The 24,724-nt window shown below is 41.0% G+C and overlaps 1 protein-coding gene across 3 annotated transcripts in view; it reads right to left on the reverse strand.

Annotated features, from left to right (window-relative positions):
- Nucleotides 1-1,624: 1,624 nt before the first annotated feature.
- Nucleotides 1,625-24,724, reverse strand: part of PCSK2 (proprotein convertase subtilisin/kexin type 2) — a 103,302-nt gene continuing 80,202 nt past the window's right edge. For all 3 annotated transcript variants that reach the window (XM_064446730.1, XM_064446729.1, XM_064446731.1), the window contains 4 exons: nucleotides 13,494-13,709; nucleotides 12,125-12,225; nucleotides 9,314-9,541; nucleotides 1,625-5,033 (listed from right to left, as the gene is read on the reverse strand). In XM_064446730.1, the coding sequence (XP_064302800.1) occupies nucleotides 4,547-5,033; nucleotides 9,314-9,541; nucleotides 12,125-12,225; nucleotides 13,494-13,709 (1,032 nt within the window). In that variant the 3' untranslated portion in view covers nucleotides 1,625-4,546. The remainder of the gene's footprint in view (nucleotides 5,034-9,313; nucleotides 9,542-12,124; nucleotides 12,226-13,493; nucleotides 13,710-24,724) is intronic.

The following is a 24,724-nucleotide window of genomic DNA, read 5'->3' on the forward strand; positions in this document are numbered from 1 at the left end:
TTTCTTGCTAACAGTAAATAACCACAGAGGAGGAATTTATCAATGTGTATGCAGGTTCCACTCCAGTGAGGGGGCAGCAGCTGCTCAGAATAACTGCTGGTAAAAGAAGGTTTTTGACTACTGCAAGTGGAAAAAAGGGGGAGAACACCCCCACCCCCCCAAAAGAAAACACCACCCCAAAAAAAGCCTAACTGCTGCACTAGGAAGGCTGTTTAATAATTCTGGCAAAAAATGGTGTAAACAGATTCAGGCAGTACCTAGACAGAACTGAGGATTCACCCCCACCCATGTAATTTCACTGCAATACAGCTTAATGTTTGGAATACAGCAAGCTTTAGTCAACGGCAAAGAGGCAAAACTTCAGGAGAGCCTTGTTTAGGTGGTTGTGTGAATAGCCACCACCCCCACCCCTTTCATCTATTTTTGTGCTCTGGTAGCACCACTCTACACTGCTGACATAGAAATAGTTTTCTCATGTTTGTGAATGTGTTCAGCAGCTTGGCAGCATGTGTGTATATCATGCCTACAGTGAGTTTAGTGGCACCCATAATTGAAGCCATCACATACTGTATTGCGTAGGCAGCAATTCCAAGGTGCAAGATGACCCAAGCTGGTGCTAAGCGGCACCACCATCAGCAGCCGTCAAGGAACATGACGAACTAAGACCTAAATTCGGCTACAATCGTTGACCTGCCTTCTACACACATGTTGATGACCCATAGACTACAGCTTACCCACATCTTTCTGTAACTTTTTAGGAAAAATAGCGAAACACTAGTAGTTTATTGTCACCGTGACAATGCTGAAAGGTATAGTACATGTCATGATGGGCTAGCCGCTGCTTTAAATGCAGCCTCTCAAATGCAAATGCTCAGCAAAGTCTTTAACTGCTACTGCTAAGGCATAATCGTGAAATACAACCAGCTATTCAGCAGAGCCTGGGATGAGCCCTAGGTTACAACAGACAGATTCCCACCTCCGTGGCAATCAGCCCTAGATCAGGAAGTCCCTGCCTTCCTCCACTGCTGCAGGCATGGTAAGAAATTATAGAATGACAGTACGCTGTGCCATGGGACCATGTGAACGAAAATGTACCCAATAGTGTGGGTGGGAAGCAGGCAGGAAGAGGCAATAGGGCTTTTATGGCTCAACAGGCTCCAAGCAGCAGAGGAAAAATACCAAACAAATAAAAACAACCTGTTGTAGTATTTCCTTGGACCCAGAGCTGTTTATGAACTGCAGTGTGAAAATGTCATTCTCTTACTGAGTGTCCCCTTCCCCAATGAGGGCAGCAGTTTGGCACCTGGATCACGGCATGCCTCTGCAGAGCTGCCCTTGGAGCCAGCAGGCTTGAACCATGTAAGTAATTCCCAAGGCTCTTCCTAGCCTGCCACCTTAGTCTTCTATGTATGTCCCACCGTATCACAAAGTTAACATAAAACCTGTTAGTCTTCATCTGTTGCTATCAATTCTTTTGGAGGATCATGTTTATTTTCTCAGTATCCAGTGTACATGGGATACAAATTTCCTTACCAGTATAAAAAGCAGAGGTGTAGGACGTCATCCCACTTACTGCAGCATATTACCTCCCATGTACCTTCAGCCAGGCAATGATGATAGGACCTGCCAGTTTACAACAGCTCTTTATTTTACTTAGATTATAAAACATCATCACAGGGCTTTAGTTGAAGTGTTCACCTGTTTCAAGTCATATGCTTCATTTCCCCCTTTATTATAAAGACTAACAAATTAACTTTATTTTCCATCAGCAATACCATAAAAACTTAGTCTAACGGGACAGATTTTTTCAGTGATCCCGATGCAAAAATCGTGAAGAATTTGAAGTAGAGCTATATATTGTATATACACTTAGTTTTATATATCCTTATATCAAAACTCACCCTTTCTGTATCTCACCATCGTGAGCTGTCACTTAATAAATTATGTCAGCATTATGAAAATATGAACAACCATCTAGTTATTTTGCTGCTTTTTACTATATTTAATGATTGAACAGAGAACTGCAAAATTACATGAATGCAATGGAAAGTCATGTACATGGTCATTTAAGATTTCCACATGGACTTTTTGTATTCCAAAACTTTGTCCACATTTTAGAAGTGCTTCAGAAGCTTCCAGTTACCTCTTTCTTTGAACACATACACACAAAAAAGTAATGATGTGCGTATATGTATTATATGTTACATATCATATGTAATTCTATATATATAAGCAAATATATGTAACATACTCTGAATATACATATTGTATGTAATATATATACACAGAGAGAGAGATACCACAGATGTGTCATATGCATTTAGATATACAGGTATACGCATAAATATATATATAATAAATTTTTCCCTCAGATATGTATATGCTGCTCTTTCTGCGCACTGGGTGCCTCCCATAGAAACCTGCTGGTGTCAGCGCAATGCATTCATTCCAAAGACACAAGCAAACCTGTCCCTGATCCATTTAACTTCAGTGAGTTTTGGCTCATGCCTCATGCTTTGAAATGGACCCATCTTGTCCTTGAGCTAAGTTTTAAATCACCAAATTAAACACAGTTGGCACTTTAATGTATTTGAACAAATAACCAAGAACACTTCAAAAATAAAAAAAACCAAACGCATAGGGCCTGTTTCTTCTCCTGCCAACTCCTGTTTTATCCCAGTGTGACTCAATTGTCCAAAGGGACTGCTGCATGCAACAAGGACCCTGCAAGCAGTCTGCCAAGGCTGCTTGTCGTGGCTTTAGAGTGTAATTCACATACACTTTGAGTAAGTTGAGCTGTTTATTTTGCATTTGGATTTGTAAAGGAAAGAACAGGCCATTTGTGGAAAGATAGATATTCACTAGGAATAACAGCATAGGTTGTACATTCTTAAGTGAAACGTGTGCACCATATAACCTTTGGGTTATGTTTTCAATTTGTTAGATAAGTATTTATTTACTGAATGCATTTCTACTACTATGCACCTAATTAACCACAACGATTCTTACTAAAACATTTTTAGAGTAATACTCTGCATTTTAAAAATACCTAATAAAATTCTGAAACTAGTCACTGCTAAAAGGTAGATCTTGGATCCTGCAAAGATCCAAAGCACCTGCTTAAAATTAGAATTTGAGTAGGTCCACTGATAGCCTTTGCTGTAAGTGGGTGCCTAAATATTTGCACAACAAAGACCCTTTATTATTCAAAGGTCAAATTTGGGATCTCACACCTGAGAACATGTAGTGGGTACTACCATAAGTAATCCTCACCAAGGAGAATGTTATGTCTTGCAGCAATAGCCAGAGCAGACTCCAAGGGCGAGAGCAACTGACTTTACTTATGTATGAAATGTGAGGGTGGGACTGACTCTTTAAACAGCAAATAGCAATGATTACCAACAAATCTTCCCAAACGCTACATTTTATTTCCCAAGAAAGCCAACTTTGCATTACACATTAATAACTTAGGCATATTTTTCTCCATAAAAATAACAACTCTATTTTTAAAAATGAAATTTGAATAAAAAATTGCTTTGGGACTGAAACTGTGTACTTTAGATTTCTCCCACAGCAATTTACTAACAGCCAGGTTGTAAACCCCAGAAAACAGGGGTCTGTGGTTGGAAATGCTGACACAGCCTTGTCTTACGCTGGTACAGTACATCTTAGTATAGAGACAAACACGTGCACTTTTGCACACATACAGCTCATTCCCTATGTGCTTGTTCTGCTGTAAGATGGTGAATTGATTTAATTTGCCAAAATTTAAATAAGAACAACCCAAACTGAAACTTGTGCTTCTAGAATGCCCTGACCCTGTGGTTTGCAAAGCACCTCCCCCTGTCACTGGGCTTAGGCATCACTTGGCTTCTTTATTGCATGCCTGTTGAACCATTCTATGGCCGAAGTGTTAGCCTGTGTTTTGTGTAAGCGTATATATTAAAGAAAACACTCAAGAGAATTGGATTTCTGCAAATTGGATTAGTAAATTTTCTTCACCTCTGGATTACTTATTTTTGTAGGGCCTAGTGCTACTTTGGTTGAACCCAATGGGGAAAGTCCCACTGAAGTCAATGTTGTGAAAGGAGCTGTTACATGTTCAAAGATCTCTCCAGCCAACCTCTTTGTGATTCCCTCTCTCACAGTAGTATTTAAAAATGTGCCCGTTATCACCAACTGCCAATATTAAAATGCACTCTTTTTTTTTAAATACAAACAACATTTACCACAAAAATATGAAAGGAAAAGCCATCAACTTGTTTGCAGGTTATTACCTTTTTGTATGACACAAAAGAAAAATAATTTACAGTCACAAACTGTACACAGTATTTGGTAGGGGACAGTATTATTTGTGGATTAGAGTAAAAAAGGGATTGCTTCAGTGGTAATTAAAATAATTATTGACAAGATATAAGACTTTAAAATCAAGTGTGATAATTAGGCTACAGAGACGATCATTGTAATATGTCTAACAGCAGTTTGGATAGTAGAAAGGTGAGTAGAGGGATCTGGGGAAGGAAAGACACTGTCATGCAGAACAGCCCTAGTTCTTGCTCAGTATACTCTTCAGGCTTCTCTCCACTGCTTCATCTAATTCTTCTTCCAGCTCTTCCTTCTTGGACATGGCCAGTTTGGACTGATAATCTTTTACTATTTGGTCTATATATGGTGCGCTTTGAGTCCCATGCAGCATCAGTGTCCACTCCTTCAGCACGCCCCGCTGTGGCAGACTGCTGACAAACCCAATCTCTAGAGCCCAGGTGCCTCGAGGGTCTTCTCCCCAAGTGTGTGTGGTCATGAAAGGCCATTTGTCAAAACCCACCTTGGAGTCATCATCCCTGGGACGCCGGCTCAGTAAAATGGACTTTGTTCCCATTGGCGAAGTCATGTTGATGTTGAGGTCTCCTCGCCTAGTGGAATTCACAGTTATAACTGCTTGGACGTGTTCAAGGTATCGGACAAAGTTTTCTTTCCCCTCACAAGCATCAGTTGTAAGTGTGAGGACCAGCTTGCCACTTGGTGGTATCTTTCTGCAATTCAAAAGATAATTAAGCAAATCAAATGGATATAGACAGCATGACATGGCTAATTCTAAAACTACTGGGTTTTGGTGCCTCACAGAAAAACCCATACTATTTTCCTTAGTAATACATTAAAAAGTAAGGAAATAATAGGTGCCATCCTAGCCAGGAAGAGAACATTCTCTTTTTAGAAAATTATATCAAAACCTTAATTTGAAAATACATTATGAAATGTACACCTGCACAAAGAGAAGGTATACAATTAAGAAGTACACACTGCTATTTAAGAACTACTAACATTTAATAGCTGCCTTTACTTATCACTACTATATTGGGTAATTGCATAATAATCTGAACATTTAGTAGAACCGTGAGTATTCATTCGTGTCAGACAGTCACCTTAAAAGATAGCAGTGAATGGCTGTCTGGAGTCAGGGGAGCCAGTTGCACAGAATTTCAGTGCAGTCACGTTAAAGCCTACATCCTTGTTCTGACTTGGAAACCAGCACAAACATAGGATCCTAGTTTCAGCTCATTTGAAAAATATTTTTCCATTAAAGTCGCTATCCCTGAAGTGCTCCTGTGCAGGAATGCACACACAGAGGAAAGAAGTTACAATTGTTTACTGAATTGTCCAAGTGCTGCACCTTGAAGTCACAAGTTTCTTAGTGATTGTAAGTCAGTCCTTATGAAGGCAAACTCACAACTAACTGAAGGACATTAGTCCCGAGTATTACCAGAAAGCTAGACCTGCAGATGGAATACAGGCTCAATCCTGTGCAAGGTGCATCCAAGTCTTCCCAGCTCTCGCAGAGGAGGCCAGAAGCCACAGTGACCTGTATAGTCCTGCTCAGGATCTCAGTGCAGGTCCAAGGGCGCTGGTGCCTGGCCTGGGAGCAGTGCCCTGCCAGCAGCCCAGCACCTGCTAAACCCCTCAGGGTCAGGATACCAGTTGCCTCCGAAACTGGCTGGCAAACTACACTAGAAGCATAAACAAAAGTCTCTGCATCTTTCCCATCAGCAAGCTGTGAGCAGTGTGATACTTTCCTCTTTCTAAAAGAAATACTTGACAGCCAAGAATTACTGCAATCATTACACAAGGGAGTAAGTCACAAAAGACTCCAGTTGGCTTGTCATTACCTCTTCCAGTGGATTCTACATGACCTAGGTTTTGCATTAAAATAAGGAAGAGAGTCCTTTTTAAAGGGCACTGACCACCCTGTGGTAATGAATAGCTTCTTTTCAAAAGAAATTAGTACCAGCCTTTTCCATTTGGTAATGAAAAAGTGCATTCTTCAGAGACCAGTGAAAGTGTTTCATTTAAGCCTAGCTTCCAGGCTTGAAACCTATGTTGTTCTGAACCTTATGGATACCCTGGAGCAGAAGCTGGAATAACATAAATATTGTACAGCTAAAATAGTTGAATGTAAAATTATACTACCCTCAAGACATATTTTGTGTTCCAAAGCACAGAGAAATGTACTATACGCCAGCCAGGGGTGAAGGATCATAATCTCATAGTTGCCATATACCTGCAATTTCTCTGCATGGGAAGCACTGTCCTCAAAGCAATCTGAATTCATGTCTCACATCAATCTCACAGAGCAGACAAAGCTTTGTCAAACAGTGCTTCATTCCAGCAGTGGTGGTAAGTGCTTTCTGTCTCCTCCAGTAAATGAGGGAGGACACCACAGTGTGAGTCTTTTCTATCAACACCAAAACCCACAATAACACCATAACCCAAAATAACAGCAGTGTTACCACTCCACCGGCTTTGCAGACAGCCTGCCAGCTGCAGACAGCTTTTCTTTCCACCTTCATAAATGCTGAAGTGCAAAAGTTCTCAGCAGTCTAAAACACGTGAGAAACAGCTTGCTCTGTCTCCTCCTTTCCTATTAATTAGGCTCCAATACTCTCTGCTTTGCTAGATCAATTACTATAGTCCAGGTGAATTTCCCCAAAGACACAAAAAGAACCAGGGGTGGTGGAAAAAGCCTGACACGAGCAGAAGAGGAGAGGGGTTTTCCACACCCTCACAGTGTACCGCTGCGCAATTGAGAGAGAGATATATATAGATATATATAACATAAAAAATATATTCACTTTTGCATGAAGTGTAGTACCCCTTAAAGGTGAGCAGGGGGAGCTAATTGCTCTCTAGAAGCATACTTTCCTGCTCCTGTTCCTCAGCTAATGGACTATGACTGTCCTAAATCACCTTTGTATCTCTCTGGACCAGCCAGGCTCAGACTTGTCCATTTCTTTCTTTTTGCTGACCCAACAAAAATCCCTCTTCAGGCACTGTTCCTGTTGCTAAGAAGTGTTTCTACGTGCGGCAGAGAAATGCTGCACTTTGAAAGCAATCCGTATTTAGTACCCTGTATATTATAGCCTGTCAATTCTTTCCTGGCCTGTTCCTGCTAATTGACAATGCTCCTATGGTACACACTTCTGTATCAGCTACTCAGCTATATAAATATATATTGAATATGTATTTTATATCTACACATATCTATATCTAGATAAACATATATAATATATAGAAAATGTTGCTCCAGCAAGGCCAAACTGGAAAAATAACCCAATTATCCTTGCAGAAGTGCAGTGTAGTTTTCATTTCCAAGGCATCTCTTGAGAAGCTGGGACTTCACTAGTTTTATTTACAGTGTAATTCAAAAAATGGAGATGTTGCAGGTTATGATTCTTATTATCTCCTGTCAATGTTTCATTTGGGGACATAAATATTACAGCAGTACTATTAACATACAGATGTTTCAGGTAATTACAGTGGGACACCCATACAGACTGCACACTGAGACTCACTGCAGTAGAGCTAGGAAGCTGAGGCCATGACTGACTTGGTTTAAATAACTGGCTGCTGTTATATGCTTTAAAAAATCTCTTCTTTACAAATCTGTGTGCTCTAAGCACAAAGCCTGTTCTGGATGCTGTTCTCAATAAAAGACCCCAATACAAAGCAATGTATGTCTCAACTCTGGAGCCTGTTGGGCAACCACAGCTATAGAGGAGCTTTACTGCAGTTCCAGATCCCTGGGGGCTGGAGGAAACACACCATCACTGCTGCTTTTCTATCTGATCACCAGCAGAAACAGGACAGAAAAACAAAGGCAGAAGGAGACAGTACTACTGCATAGCACTTGCCCGACTCTGGCTCAGTCTGTTCCCAGAATACCTCTACCACATTGTCTAATGCATGGAGCCAAGCCTACAGAAAGAAATTTTCTCTAGGATCTCTAGGATCATCTCTAGGATGATCCACATTTCAATAAGTGGGGCTGCACTAAGATAAATGAGATGATTTGTCTGCATTTAAATTATAAACAAACTAGAGATAGCTCAAAATTAGCTTCAGCACACTCTGGTTGGTTTCCTACCTGTGACCACATGTAGGCCAGATAAATTAAAACTCAGATTTCAGCTGTAGAACCTTGGATCCAGCAAATACAAACCTGGAGGCTGGGAACAAACTTAAGTTTTGCCTGGCTGAGCTATGTGCCAGGGTGGCATATTGGTTTGCTTTCTTTTTCCAATAGAATAATGATTCAAAAAGGCACTGAAGTAAAATTTCAAATGGTATAGACATAAATTGGCCATTATTAGATTAGTATTTCAAATAATTGAATTGAACTATAGCCATTGCAGTCAACTAGTATAAATTAATTCACTTGTTGACTCATTCACTTTAGCACAGGAAGGTAAATCAGAAAATAATTTGACTGCCTAGCCTGCAATTAGAGATTTGAACATAAACCAAACACAATTAAATGCTGTAGCGTTCAAACTGAATCACTGGTACCTGTAGATGATTGTTTCAGTCTTCTGGAGATAAAACTGTCTGCTGGAATACATCACACAGAGATATGACCTAGGTGACCAGATATTTCATGTGCCAGCAGTTCATGTAATTCACAGTGCCAGCCTCCTAGATTTTCACTTTTGCAGAGGCTCTTTATTCACAAACATACACATGGCACAAACATACCTGTAAGTACTCAGGAGAAATGGATGTTGCTATTAACACTGCTGGCACTAGCAATGATGACACAGATGAGTTGTAGAATGAATTCCTCCAGCCAACCAGGAACTGAAAGATCATGTAGCTTATTTTATCAACTTATTGAAACAGTTGGAATGCTACTGGTAATGTTAGACTTTCCTAGAAAAAATTTTCATTACATTTCTTTGACTATCTATGTCTTTGTCAATGTATTTGCATACTTGTGATCTCCTACAAGAAGCCAAACACATATACTAGATTATTCACTTACTCAGGTTCCTGTATTGACCCTCCAACACAATGGAATCTCTCAGGAACAGTCTTCCAGTCTTTTGCCATCTTAACCATTGCTCCTGCATCTAGGACACCATAGCCAAACAAATGGTTGAATTCCAGGCCAACGCCATTTCTACGCCATTGATGGACCTCATCGTGAAGCTGGTTCCTCTTGGAGGTGAGCACTGTCAGATGCTGCATGTCTCTCCATGTCAGATCCAAGCTGTGGAACAGCAACATGGAAAACAAACAGTACAGTATTTCCAAGCAGATATTGAAGAAAGACAATGTGTTTAAGTAAGCCTTTTGGTAAAATTTGCTTCTATGAATCACACAGAAATTTTATCTATACACATATCAATAACAAAGCTTCTGCTGATTTCAGTGGGAAGAATAGGTTTTAATTGTATAGTACTTCCCCAAAATATATTCCCCAAAATTGCAAAATCATTTATGATTGTTTCTCTCTTCTTGGAAACAACTTCTTTTAACTACACATTATAGATCCTGCATGCAATTTTTAAGCAAATAAAATGAATAGGGTATTATACCAGATCCTGAAAGGAATACAAAAAGAAAAGGATGACAACAGAATTTTGCTTAGCCTTCCTCTTAATTGTTGACCTCTTTTCCTAGCCTGCTCCTCCCATGGACCTTCCAAGATTCTCCCAGGGAAGCCCCAGTCTGATGAAGCCAATAACCCACAACAATCAAGGTGTTAGGAATTTCAGTATTCTGTGAATATGGGTGTATGGACTGTGGGTGGCTGTAGCTTTGCATTATAAGGTATGGTAGAGGTTTGTCACCCGTGATACATTAGCACAGATGGATACAGTAAAATAACATTTGCCTAGATTCAATGATCATTTTTCATCATCAGCTCGTCTTCCTAGATTTGCAGCGATTATGATGACAGGAAGGGCACTTAAGTTATTATTCTGGAAGCTTTAGAACTGACATTCTAATTCTACCTAACTACAGCTATTCTAGTTGTTTTATGATGAATTCTTTCAACATTACAATATGTCTGATTCAAACCATCAACCTAAAAGGATCCCCTTTTCAGCTTTCTGTGCCCCAAGTAATAAGCATGTGTGCACGCTGAGCGTACACCAGAATGGCCAATTACTGTCATTTTTCCAAGGTGACACAAGATAGCTGAAAAACTGATATCACTTGCATCAATTCTTATTGAAACATTTCAAGAGCTGCTACATATCTCAAAACTGTACTTCCCATTTCACACATTGGTCTGTTTTTAGAGACATGACAGACTTATATTGTATATGAGCTGAGAGACATATGACAGGCAGCATTCAACTGCATGGAGAGTTGTTAGGCGTTCCTGTGAAGGCTACTGTAACTCATCCAGGGTAGTTCTGCACACTAAAATGGAGGTTTAATAGAGCCAGTCTGGAAGGAGACAGGAGACACTGACAGTTCTCTTTATCTTCCATTCCCTGCCCTTCTCAGCAAAAGCTAGAAACCCAATTGCAAACCAGGTGTATTAGTCTAATTTCTACTCATGATAGTTTGGCAAGAGTAATTCCAGTCTTCATGGATAGCCCAAATGAAGAGGAATGGTAATTATTACTGAAATACTAAGGCTGTAGTCCAAGTTAAACATGCAGTGGTCAAAAAAATAATTAAACCTTTATATCTTTACGGCCGGAATTATTTATTACAGTGTGGCTGTCCCACTGAATGAATTTGATAGTAGAAAGATTGATCACCCAAAGTTAAACACTTGGCACGTGTGTTTTACGTGTATAAAACCTGAAAAATGAGACTTGACCCAAGTCATGCTCTGAGCACAACAATCATTGCTCTGCTAATGATAGGAACTTTGTCTCCTCTGCCAAATCTTCATTCTTCTGCATACCATTGAAGAAAATCATATACATAGTGCTCACTTCATGCCATGGTTATAGCAACTGAAGCTACATACCTGAGCAAATGTCTCACTTCATAAAATAATTTAACACAAAGTAAAAAGATGGTATAGGTTATCGTAAAGAAAGCTTCTCCTAATCATTAGAGAAGAAGATAATGAAGCAAGAGATACAAGAGCTCTCCAATGTCACGAATAGCATGGAGATGGTAAATAGACAATGGATATTTATTCTTTCACATAACAGAGCAATTACATAGCAGAGAAACAAATTACCAGCAATAGGTTAAGAAAAAACAAAGGAAACATTCCTCACTACCGCCAAAAACTGTTATTACTGGGGAGCTGATTGCCACTGGACGATACAGATGCCAAATACAGACAAGTTGAGAGTTAGAAAAATTCACAAAAGATAAATCTGCCTGTGGCTATTAAAGACGATAGACTGACTGCTCTCTCTCTAAACCACTGATCGCCAAAGCTGTTGTTAAAAGATTGCTCTTAATCTCTGCTTGTCGTACAATGACATACTGTCATTGCAGACAGTATGTGGCACAAGATTAACTCCTGTACGATACCATAGGTTTTTGTGTATGTTTTTGTAGGCTGAGCATTTCCCACTGGATAAGTGGGTAAATTAAATAATCCAAACAGTAATGGGGAAGAGAAACCCTGGAAGCAGTGGATGGCGAGGACAACAGAGAGTGAGTCAGCCAAAATATATCTGTTACATGGCTTTGGCAAGACTGTCACTCCATCTTAAGTTACCAAGCTTGTCACTACTGTAGCAGGCAGCTTGTTAGCTGCTTGTTCTAGCCCCATGCCACAGACAGCCAACCTGTATGATGAACAACGTTAAACAAACTGCAGGCCTTCTCCTCTCTAGAGCTCACAAGGAATTTCTCAACAGCATACTTAGCCTCCAGGGCCAAGGCGAACACTCCAGCTGCTTCAGGGGCAGCTGCAGACGTTCCTGAGTGACGCAGGGTGCAGTTGCCATATAAATCCGTTGTAGCCTGCAATGATATTAGACATAATTAATGAAACTAGCTATCCACTTTCCTTGCAGCTACAGACTCAGAAAATTACAGAAAGCAGAGTTTGTGTCCTTGCTCTTTAGAGTACTTGTGTGTTTGTTCCTAAGATCTGTTTTCTTCTTTAGAATAGTGTATCAATTTAAAAACACAGTGAGACATAGTTATAGAATGTGTGAATGCAAGAATAAATTATCACGTAGGAAAACAGTGTTCATTACCACTTAGAGGGCATAAACTCATATGGATGTCATTTATTTCCTACAAACACAGACTAACCAAAGGCCTTGAATTCCCTTGTGGTTATCGTAAGGATCTGAAACTAGAATTATTAGTGGTATTGAGCCCTCCAACATTTGTGCAACTCCAGAACCAACAGCAGTACCAGGCTGCTATATTCTATGCAGATTAGTTACTAGAAGAGACCGGAAGGAAACGTTAAAAGTACATTTTATGGGGTGATAATTACAGAGGTGCCACAGATCATCTTGGCTGATATCAGCAGAGAGCTGATATCAAGACAGAAACCAGTATTTTTCCATCTGTTACTGCACAGGGGCATTTAGGATGCTACTATGTGAATTTGGGTTTGACACAGGGCCAAGGAAAATGTATAGAGGCTTCTTGCAAAGACTGACCTTGAGTTATTACACCTGAATTTTCCACTCTGTTAATTAGACTATGTCCTGGCTAGTCTGAAGGTGCTGAAGAGCAGCGATCAGTACAGGAGAAGAGAATCCCAGTTACACATGAACAGAAATTGCATATTTTCCAGTTGTAGGTACGGCCCTGTAGGGAACTTGAGTATGATGCTCCGCATTGCTCAGTATGAGACTGAGGGTGATCTGAACCGTCACATTTCCTCTGTAGGTGACTGAACGTCTTTCTGCTCTGTGCAGCTTCTAGTATAGCAGAAGTCTGGTTCGTGACTGCTCTGCCAGTACAAGCAAGTATGATCTAAGATGTTGATGCTTTTCATTTAGATTTTTACAGATTGCAGCTGAACTACTAAATCTGGTTTCTGATAAAAGAAAACACCAACTATATAAGCTCTAAGAGATGGAAGATCATTGCTTTTCTCAATATTAATCCCACATCTCGGCTGACAGTTTTGGCACGATCATGTATTGCAGATGAGAAAATATCCATCTCAACAAAGGACCATCTGCTGCTCCAAAGCAGACAGAGTCATTATAGGTTGTGGGACCACACAGAGACAGAAGCAACAGGACAACAGTATCTGGACTCACCACGCCAGCCTCTGGATTTCTCTTCCTCCCATTACTAAAGGTGGAGGCTAAGGTTGAAGAGCAGCTTTCATCATACAGAGCTGTCCGTCCATCGTTTATAGCAGAATTGATGGAGATTGTCCACATGCTTGATGCATAACCATCGCAGTTACAGTCATCATAGCTGCCCCCATCTCCAGAGGCCCAGACATAGATGCTTCCTTTGCCACCTCGGCCCTGTGAAACAGGAAAATTGACCCTCTTGGGTTAAATTGCAAATAGGAGATTGCACCTACTTTAAACTGCACACCTAATTGTCAAGTTAGGCATCTATAAAGGAGAAAACTGGTTCAAACAAAATAGAAATCAAACTTAAGCTGAAATAATGTGACTTCTGCACGTTATTAAATCCAGTTCATTGGCAGCCACAGCCAGTTCTGCAACCTTATGTACACAGAGCTCTTCCACTTATCTCCTGTTTTGCTTGACACCCTGAAGGCTCCTGGTGCCAGATGCTAAGATATTTTATGGATTCATTACTGTTTATGTCAAGGTCTAAGTGCTTTGAGAAAAGCGTCCTTTTAAAAAGGATATAGGCCATCTCACACACTGGGTTTGTAAGATCCAATTAGGTTCAGACAATGGCTAAAAAACTGTAAAACTGCCTCTCAATAGATTTTTCTCCAAAGGTATCACTGACTCAGAGCTATTTTTTGTGACAAACCAGCTCCTACTACAGAAAATATAGTTATGGGACCATATGTTACACTGAGAAGGCAAGAGATGGATGGGAGAGACTGAAGCTAAGGGCAGCTATAAAGGTTTCCCCCTTGGTTAAAGGAAAGAAATCCATATCCTCTCCCCAACTTCCAGACAGGCAAGTTGATCTCACATGAGGTCAACTCAGCTCTTTCTTCTCATCCCATACTAAAAGAAGTAGGGGCTGCCTGGAAGAGGGTTAGTCCTGAGTACCCTGACACTCAGGGAAAGATCAGTGCTACTGAACCCAAAGCTCAGATCTCCCACTGATTCCAGCACAGCCACCATTTCTCTTGCATTTAGTCTAATGTAATCTGATGTTTACTTCCAACAGCACCAGAAGGGCGCAAGGCCTCAGTTTAACATACTGTTTATATGCATTGGGCAGAAGAAAAGAAAAAAATCTCTTCCAGCCTCTTCGTTGTCCAGCATGAAATGGAAATCAAAGAATATACAAACATAGCAACCTGCAATGGTATTTTAATAGGGGACTGTTTCTGCCAGTAATGTAAATCAAATCTGAGCTCCCAGCAGCAGCTTCTATTTTTCACCATACCCACTGAACAGAGCAACCTCATTATTTCAAGCATGTTAGTGAGTTGCATTATAATCCACTGAATTGCACAGCAGGTTTGCTGCCACTGGGGTACATAAAGTCACAGGACATAGATTTTTCATAGTAAAGATGACAACTATGAAAAAACTTATTGAAATCAGTCTAAGAACTCCCACAAATATGAGATCAATCATTTGAGCTTTAAGGGAGGAGGATACTGTTGCAAAATATATACTCTAAGAACAAAATAATCACAGCGAGTGATTTAAAGAAATTAAAAAGATCAGCATAACAAGAACAGTTATGCCTTTTTTCCCCTTTGACTTTTTCCCCTACAGGGCCCAACCCTGGGCTTTGGACTCACTTCAGAGGCTACATCCCAAGCTTGCCATCATGTCCACATACATATGCCACCTTGTCACCATCTTCCTCCTTTGGACAACCTCAATGGCAGCTCGAGCACAGTTCTGCCCCAAAAAGGCAGGTTGCTGCTGGTGCCGGGAATAGGAAGTTTGGCATGTATGGATCCGTTCTTAAAAAATATTTCCCTTCCAGCCACTTTAAAGGGAGAGGAAACACTTCATTTTCATGTCATGAATTCACAAAAGTAGCTTGGGCCTGGAAGTTAGCCTCTGCAGTGTCTGGCACAGAGAAGCAGACTTATCCTTCCTTGGTAAATTGTTCCAGGCTACCAAAAGGGGGTATTGCTGTGCAGTATTTCACACCATGAGTGGGATTTGTGGCAGAATGGCAGAAAACTGGTGTAACAGATTGCTGGAGCAGGGGCAATCCATGGAGGAACTGAAATTTGAGCTCAACTTCGTGGGTGGAGTTAGTCTGCTTGAGTGCTGCAGGGGGCAGGTTTTCTGCATGTAATTACTGTAACGTGAGAATGGCCTTAGGTCACATCCACAAGTGTGGCTTAGTGTTAAAAAACATAATTCACCTCTTAACACTCTAATTTCAATTGTCTTTCAGTTTTAACCAGGGCTGGAAAGAGGAGAAACACTACTGAAATAAACTGATAGCAGCTTAAGCGCATTATTTGCAATGATGCAACTTGCTTCTTGCCTTTCCCACAGCCAGACCTACAGGAGTTGGATAGTTTGCACAGGCACACTGTTTGGTGGCTGTCCTCAGGCATCGTTTCATTTACCAGGCAGAAACATACAGGGGAATTGCAGGGGAAGCAAATTTTCAATTCTCTGGATGGCAGTAGTCTAAACCAGAAAAAATCTAAGTTGGGTCAAATAAGGGTCGCATTTAGAGCCAATTGAAAACTCCTATTTGCATCTCAACCTTATATGAACCTCAAAAAATTCGGTGATGTCATTCAGGTTGTTCTAAATTTAGGCTAAAATCACGACCGGAAACATTGGTAGTAATGCACACTACAAACACCAGAGGGAGCTTGAAGAAAGATTCAGGAAGAACAGAGAAGACCGGCAGGACAACACATTTTAAAGAGTATCTTTCCTCCAGAATCCTGGCGAAACCTGCTCATTTCCCCTAAAAGTGATGCAAAGCGTGGCACCCATGCTTCCGAGCCATCTGAAGCTGTATCTCAGAGCTGAAAACAGCTCTTGGTGAGAGACCCACTGCTCAATTCAGGCTAAAGCAGAACTAAGTCTTGGGCAAGGCTATATGCTTGGAAAGACACAGACAGGTACTGAGAAGATCTCTTTGCAGAAACAGCAGGTTTTCTGTTTCCAGTGTCCTTCCTAAGATGTTGTGCTACCAGCAAAAAATATCGCTGAGAAATTTTCTTACCCCTTTTCTCATCTTCTGAAGAGCATTAATCCCACAAAAAACTTTTTAACTGAACTACCTTGCAAAGGTGAGTTGGCAGGGGACTGCAGCCTGTGCTGTATGCGTGACATACGATAGCTATTTTGTAATTCTTCCCCTTAAGAAAACAGAAGCATTTCCACACCTCCTATATAATTTAATAGCAATTTATGTGCCTGCAGAGATAAGCTGGTTTTCCAGGAAAAGCGAAAAATCCTATAGCTTTTTCATGTCTTTGCCATGGGTCCTACTGACTTACGAATAGGACTCGGTTTCCATCCCTATTAATTTTGACTGTATTATCCTCTGAAAAGATCATTTGTTTTTCTTCAGGACTGAATTATTTGAAAATCCTTACGTGTTTTGTAATTAAAAACTGCATCCTTCAGTAATGATTGCTAATTATCTCAGAAAGTATAGTTTGCAGCCCAGGTAGGCAACACAAAATTGCCATCTTGCCCCCCGGCTGGGGCACACCAAGGCAAGGACGGACTGTGGAAGAGCTGTGAGACCATTTGCCTAGGGAGCACAGGGCTGGGCTTTCAAGACATCCAGGAGCCTACGCAGAGGCCTTGCTCTGCCTTGGTCTCTCCACCACTCCTGTGCATGCGCAGTCTAGCTATTAGCATAAGCCAGCTGGAGGCAGCAAGTCCTTGGCCATCACTGAACTGCTGCTCATCTCCTGCACTGGCAGGGTTTTCTGGAGCCTGCCCACATGTTCTTGCATCCCTGTCATGGTGCCAGCTGGACAGCCCATTGAGCCCCCACCCCTCTGGCTCCTCCAGCTACCTCTGCATCTGCCAGGCTGATTTGCCCAGAGCAATCTGGTAGCCTGTGACTTCCTGGATCCCTTTGCTCCTTTCCTACACTGATTTCTTAGGGAGTGCTAAAATCTAAAGCAAAATCTAGGCAGAAACACATGCCTGACAGCCAGTCAAGTAATCTCAATTTAACCACACAGACACCTAAGTTTTAAGCAGGAAACATATTTTGATTTCCAAAGTTTGCCACTGCACACACGCAGGGGAGGACAGCTGTCTTGTCTGAGCTGAATGCCTTCGCACTTCTCACATGTCCAGCCCTTTCCAAAAGACTAAAAGTGCTGTACTGTGCCCCTGGGAAAGCCCAGGATGTCTGTCCTGCCCAGCACACCCACAAGTCACAGAACCATAGAATCATTAAGGTTGAAAAAGACCACTAGGATCAAGTCCAACTATCAACTCAACAATACCATGTCTCCTAAACCATCCCCTCAAGTGCCATGTCTACATGTTTTTTGAACACCCCCGAGGATGGTGGCTCCACCACCTCTTCTGGGCAGCCTGTTCCAATGCCTGACAAACCTTTCAGTGAAGAAATTTTTCCAAATACCCAACCTAAACCTCCCCTGATGCAGCTTGAAGCCATTTCATCTTGTTCTATGGCTAGTAACTTAGGAGAAGAGACTAACACCCACCTCACTACAATCTCCTTTCAGGAAATTGTAGAAAGCGATAAGGTCTCTCTCCAGCCGCCTCTTCTCCAGACTAAACCACCCCAGTTCCCTCAACCTCTCCTCATAAGACCTGCTCTTCAGACCCTTCACCAGCTTCAATGCCCTTCTCTGGACATGCTCCAGCAACTCAGTGTCCCTCTTGTAGTGAGGGGCCCAACCTGAACACAGTATTCGAGGTGTGGCCTCACCCGTGAGCGGTTCAATATAGAAGAAACAGCAGCTGGATTATCTGACTCAAATTCACCGCTGCTGAAAGGTGGTGTCCCTTTGCTGTTGGCCTGTCTAACCCTCAGGCATTCAATGGGGAAGGAGGAAAGGCTGTTTTGGTAGGAGCAAGAACTCAGCTAAACACTTGGCTGCTATGCAGAGGGTGACCATCACTTGGAACCATGTTTCAGTCATGCTTCTTGTTTTGTCCCTTTCATCTTTTGTTGCCTTCAATAACTGGCTGCCTGTTTCCTCCTAGCAGATTTCTGAAACTATTTGGGTCAAGTAATAATCACCCAAGTACAAGAGACTGCTGCATATGAGATTCTTAAAGAACTAAGCCCTATAATTGTTAAACCCTAACAAAAGGCTTTATGTAACTTGTTCTAGATTTGGTCACAGAAGAGTACTGAACTCCTGGCCACCGGCCCCCAATTAACTGCATAAATGTTAATACCTCCTTTGGCTAAAAATAATGCTTGAGCCATTTTCTATGTATAAATTACTGTTGAAACTGGATGGACTTCTGTTAGCCAAGAGAAGAGAATGGAAAATTACACTTTTGGTGAAGAGAGGGAGCACTAGGTTTCATTTAGGGCTCAGTCCAGCAGGGAAATTGGGGGGAACTTTGAAAATGCTGAGACAAAACCTTTTAATTATCCATTCCTTTTTTGTTGGATCCTGGGCTGCATACCACAAGTAGTAATGCATTACTCTAGTCCAAGTAATTCTGCAGGCATACTTCTGGTATCAATAAGATTTGCAAAAATCAATCCCATCCTTTCTTCAGTATTTCTGAGCTAGATTATCACTGAGAAAAAGATTCTAAACACCCAATTTACTTCCCACCAGTGGATGCTGGTTTCTCTGCCCAGAGCTCCCAACTGGTGTGATGAACCCTGGCCTCACTACTGCTTCACCTGTGGCTGTTGTAACACTGTGCAAAAGTTCCCCGCTTGTAGCATCAGCCTTGATGGGAAGCAAAAGCACATGGCTGCTGAGTTGCAGCACAGAGATTAGGCAAAAATACTCCTGGGGTCAGAGTGAGATGGCAAAATCTACTTGTTGAGACTACATTATTGTCTTGCCTCCTTAGAAAACAGTAAATTACATGTCAATAAAGAAAATATTTACATTTGGAGATTGCAAATATTGCCATGTTGGCCCAACCTATTGATGCCGCAGCTTTCTGCTCTTTATGTGACAGTCATTTGAGTCTTTGTGAAGGGCAATATTTAACCCTGTCATAGGCCCACGCAAAGCACAAACCCACAACAGCCAAGGTCCTGAGTTGACCAAGACATCCCTGAAGAGGCCGGTATCACAACAGAAATCAGTAGCAGTGGGGTTTTGCTCCCATCCTGCCCTGAGAGGGACATGCCCATTCCTCTGTCTCTGGCAGGAAAGCAGATGGTCACAGACTAATCACCAAAGCTGGGTCATGTACTCAATGAGAGGTTGTGTATCGCATCACCAGGTCAGAAAAACTGGTCATGCTGTTTTACAAAAGCCTGAAAATATCCCGACAGAGGAACAGGGTGACTTCAGAATTACAAGCAGACATAACATACCCATGTGGTGTTTTAATAAGGTTTGATTTTAGCTTACATAAATATGACACGGGACAGAATTATAATGCATATTCCAGTCACAACAGCAATACCATAGTAAAGGGCTCTCAAGTTATAAAGCTTGTAAGGCTTCCTCAGAAATGGAGTAATCAGATGGCTGCCAGATTGTAAACTAATTTCCCTATCCTCACTCTGCTGTTGTGCAAATAAAACGATGTTAGAGGTATCTAACTGCATATACTTTATTAACATGCTATCTTCAGCATATTTCAGAGAACAATAACACAATGTCTGTAGCCTTGGAGAGAAGCAAATGAGAAATACTCCCCTTCCTTTTTAGCACCATCCTGTCTTCTTTCATTGGTGAGCCCAATTACAGAGCTATGATGAGACTATAAATTCTTAATATTGCTCCCCTGGCAATTCTTGTGCAGGATTTTCTTAGGTAGAACCATATTATGGAAGCAATAACATTTTCACCAGCACAAGCACAAATGGATCATGTCTTATATATGCTGGCTGAGCTGTTGAAGCTTCAAGAAATTAATTCAGTCCATGAGCAACTCCTCACAACCTACTAATATAAAAGCTTACATCATAAAAATGCAATAGGTAGAGACCAGCTTAGCTTGATTACTTTTTTTTACTGCCTTAAATTCCAATAGCTGAAGCTGGAAAGAACTGGATTCATAAAATGGCAAATAAGAAACATTTACTGAATATTGCATTAAAGAGAGGCTGTACCATAAATCATGGGTGGAATTAGTTCTTGAGCTAGTTACCTTCTCTGTTTAAGATGACTGCTGATACAAATCTGGATGCAAGGTACCAGAGAACAAAATGTCTATATTTAAGAGAGTTGTGCTGTCACAGGAATCCCATCTACCATCCCTACCTTCCCCTCCAAGCTGTCTAGCCCTGAAAGTGGCTAAAGCACAGGTCAGACAAGGGATACGTAAATCACAAAACATTGCTTTGTCCAGCCATACTATATCTAAAATGCTACTACTGGCTCACTCCTCCCTCTCTGAAATGAAAGTACTGCCCAATCAGATGAGATAGATAGCTGTACTCAGTGCTGCCAGGCTGCTTGTTCTGAAGTCCATCATCCTGGTTTGTTGCTCTGCTCTAAATTTTAGTTTATATTTCTGCATCTGCAATGAAATTCCTCCATAATTCATCAAAGAAATATATCTGCAAATAAGTCACACAGAATTATTAGGAACAAGGAAACTGAGCATGAGCAGCCTGGTCTTGGTGCAGGGCTTAGATATCTCAGGACAGCCCAGAACAATGTTAGGTTGGTGATTTATGGAGACTGTAAAGAAACATATACCTTTTCTCTCCAGGCCCCATAACATGCTGCCAACCACAGATGTGGCTCAGATGGAGTCTAGGGGCCAGATAATAAAATCTCATTAAAGATATACATATTTTGCTCCCAGCAAGTGTGTTTAGAGAAAGAAAGCAAGTAACAGAGTGCATTCTCTGGATTTCTCTTTCACTAGACAGAACAGCATTTGTCCCTTAGCCTGTTGTAGACTACCCTAATGAATATCTGACTCAGGTGCAGTCTAGCACAGTCTCCTGTTACAGCTGGTGAACAGTATTGGGAGCCTCACAGGCCAAGGGCGAGTACAAGACCTCCTCATTAGGCAGGTACTAGATACTTGCAAGTTTCAACCTGGTCTTTAAAAACTAGAAGCTGTATTAAGTCCTTTCTGATTACATCCCAAATATGTGTTTTCTAGCAGCTGAAATTTGCATTAGGTAAGACTGACTGTGTCAAACCAGTGCTGGTAATTGCCAAAATGCTTGTGGATGTTTGTGTGTATGAAACTCTTTCAATCCCTATGCTCAAGCACTGGCTGTGAGCTCATTTATCTTTGCAGTGCAACCACCACTATTCAGTGACCCAGTCATGCTGCTGACTACTGCCCCTGAACAAAAGTCATGAGATAGCAAAGTGTAGACTGCACTAAAAATGAGTGAAATCATGGCTTAATAACAAAGAGCACCTTGAGTCCCCAATACCTTCTGATTACATGTATTACACTGACACCAAGTTCATGCACACACTATCCCCTTTGTGTTCAGCCTTAGAAAGTAGTTAGTAAAAGAGCCCATAAAGGAGTGGCCAATGTGATGGACAGATTCTGCTTTCCTTAGTTACATTATTTTAGTGGCTGCCTTCATTTATGCTATTTACCTTACAAGCAAAGAGCACACTGAAGTGAAGGTAAGATTAAGACAGAAGGTAAGAATTAGCTTAACAAATGCCAGGAATGGGAAATGGAAGAGGAAAGGTAAGAAGATATATCAGCCTCGGCCCACCTGGTTATGGCTGCATATCTTCAAGCCATAAAACCAGACTTCCAAGCAAGAAGTCTCACAGTTTCTGCAGTTAACATCATCTTATCGTTATCAGGTGACTAGTTACCCCCAGCATCCCAGCAGCTCTGGAAGGAGGAGGCCTTCAAAAGGACATGACAGTAGAATGGTGTTTGGGGAAGGAATGAAACTCTTGTCAGTAAGTTTCTCCTTGAGCTGGGTTCCCAAGTATGCTGGCAACAGGGTAAATGTTACCTGTGTTTGTCAACTCAGTTAACTGCGTATTCCCCGTAAGAATTTCATATCACTCACACTTATTAGTTTTTCGTTTATTGTATTACAAGCAAGGATATTAATCTTGTTCTGTGCAAGAGATCTTATATTTCCTTCTAGGACATTTGAAAGTATTGTTTTTAGTTTAATAACACATTTTTATTCTCAGCATGTTGCTTCCTCCCTGCCAATATTTCAGCTTCATCACTAATTCATGAACCATCACTCTGGTGAGAATCATCACTAGACTGAGAAAAAGGATTCCTACATTTATTTGTCTCTTGGTTTATAGAAGACACTTTTCTCTTTAATAAGAGGGGGGTTTATTCTGAAAAATGATCACAAATTAGATTTACATTTGTACAGTCAATAGAGAATTTGGTGCATATATTATAGACCTAAACTAGATAAAAAGGGTATTATATCAAAGGCTGGTTAGTCTTCCTTTACATGCAGGAAAGTCTGTAGTGGGCTTTTCAAAGCACCCTGGAGAGTACCCAGCATCCACTGACATCTTGAAATAGCTTTAGAAAATCTGGTTCTCCATGAAAAGAGAGGAGAACAAACTATATCCAAAAACCCCATCTATGACAGGAAATGTAATGAGCAAAATAAGGTTAAAGCTATGATAACAATGCAAAGGGCGTTATTTGGGGCGGAGCTGTCTCTTCTCACATGCATATATTACCAGGAGATAGCTGGGATACTGCCACTATAAAATCAAGTGTAATTGTCCCTGGACAACAGTATCCTTCTCAGGTAGAATCCAATATCATTCCTTTTGCTCTCTAATTCTGCAATAGCTCTTTGACAGAACTGATTTCCTACTGCAGGCTCTCCTGTTAATTTTATACTTTCTGATAAGGTACAAAAGCAATCCTTCCCAGAGCGCAGCTTGCTGTCACCATTCTTTGTCCTTTGCAAGGATTCAGCCCAAGAGATCTCGGGTCCCCTTCTGATCTCAATGTTGCAAATTATCTCTTAAAGATAATTACAAACACTTCTGAGGGCAAGGCATTAAAAGAGTAATACATCCAACACTCCCAAATATGGGACTGTGACCGGACAATAAAACAGCTGAGAAAAATCCCTTCTCCTATACTTAACATTAAAAGAGAAGGCTCATTCCAGTGTAATTCCACAAACAAAAGCATATGGCAATATGATAGCAAGTTAATTGAAAGCGCTTTTAAATACCAAACTGAAACAAAAAACATGACTACAGTTTAAAATCTGCTTCTCTTGAGTGGGTAAAATACCTCTGTTTAGTTCAGTTTGCATTCCTCTGCCAAGGTTATTAGTGCCTTTTCTGTTACTTTTAGACAAGTTCTGCATGGGAGGAGAATAACACAAAAATTACACAGCAATTTTTCTATATTCAGAGTTTATGTCTGCTCCAACCAACATTAGTGGAAGGAAGATCAAGTATCCACTAACTATAAGTCATCAAGGTGTTGCTAAAAATATATCAAGTGTGTCACATGCCTAAGAAAGATTCTCCCCAGGACAGGAGTATTTAAGGGGATGTTTACAGAAACACTAGATAAATGAAAGTCATGAGAAGAAACACAGTTTCTGTAAGATGACTTCAGAGGGACTTTGAGCTCATCAGAGGTTTGTAAAGTTTATACTACAAAACTGAGCAGACTAAGGAAAAATTTGTGACAGGTCTTCCTGTGTTATTGCAGTACATTGCCAGTTTTATGGTCAAGAGCATCAGGATGACTATAATTAATCTATTACAGGCAAAACATTTGAGGCTTAGGATTTGAGAAAGCTTTAGATGCTTCACTACCTACCACAGCAGCAGATTTAATTATCATGTCACAAAATACGGTAAACTGAATGTACTGCTCACAGCGAGGTGGCGATGAAGAGTGGGAGAAACTGGCATAAGTAAGAGGAAGAAATAATTTGGATGAAAAAATGAGTAATTACAGAGCTCCCATGCAAAACCACCCCAGATGTTCTCAGGAATTTCAGATCTTTTGAGTATGGAAACCCATCTATGATCAACCAAGGGGAGTAGGCTCATTCCCTACAGCACCAGGAGCAGCTGTGGTCGTCCTGGCTGTGTGAGACCGAAGAGATGGAGACAGAGCCATGCAAGGTTTGTTTGGACTGATTTGTTTGCTTTTTAAGTTGTGACAGATATTTTACTCAACCTTCTAATAGAGTACTTGTTTAACAGATTCCAGGATGATACTGAGTGTCTTTAACAAAGACCACAGACTGTTCCTAGAAGGAGGTAGGAATGGTGGGAATAAACACA

Source organism: Phalacrocorax carbo, chromosome 3 (assembly GCF_963921805.1).
Source record: "Phalacrocorax carbo chromosome 3, bPhaCar2.1, whole genome shotgun sequence".
NCBI classification, from domain to species: domain Eukaryota; kingdom Metazoa; phylum Chordata; class Aves; order Suliformes; family Phalacrocoracidae; genus Phalacrocorax; species Phalacrocorax carbo.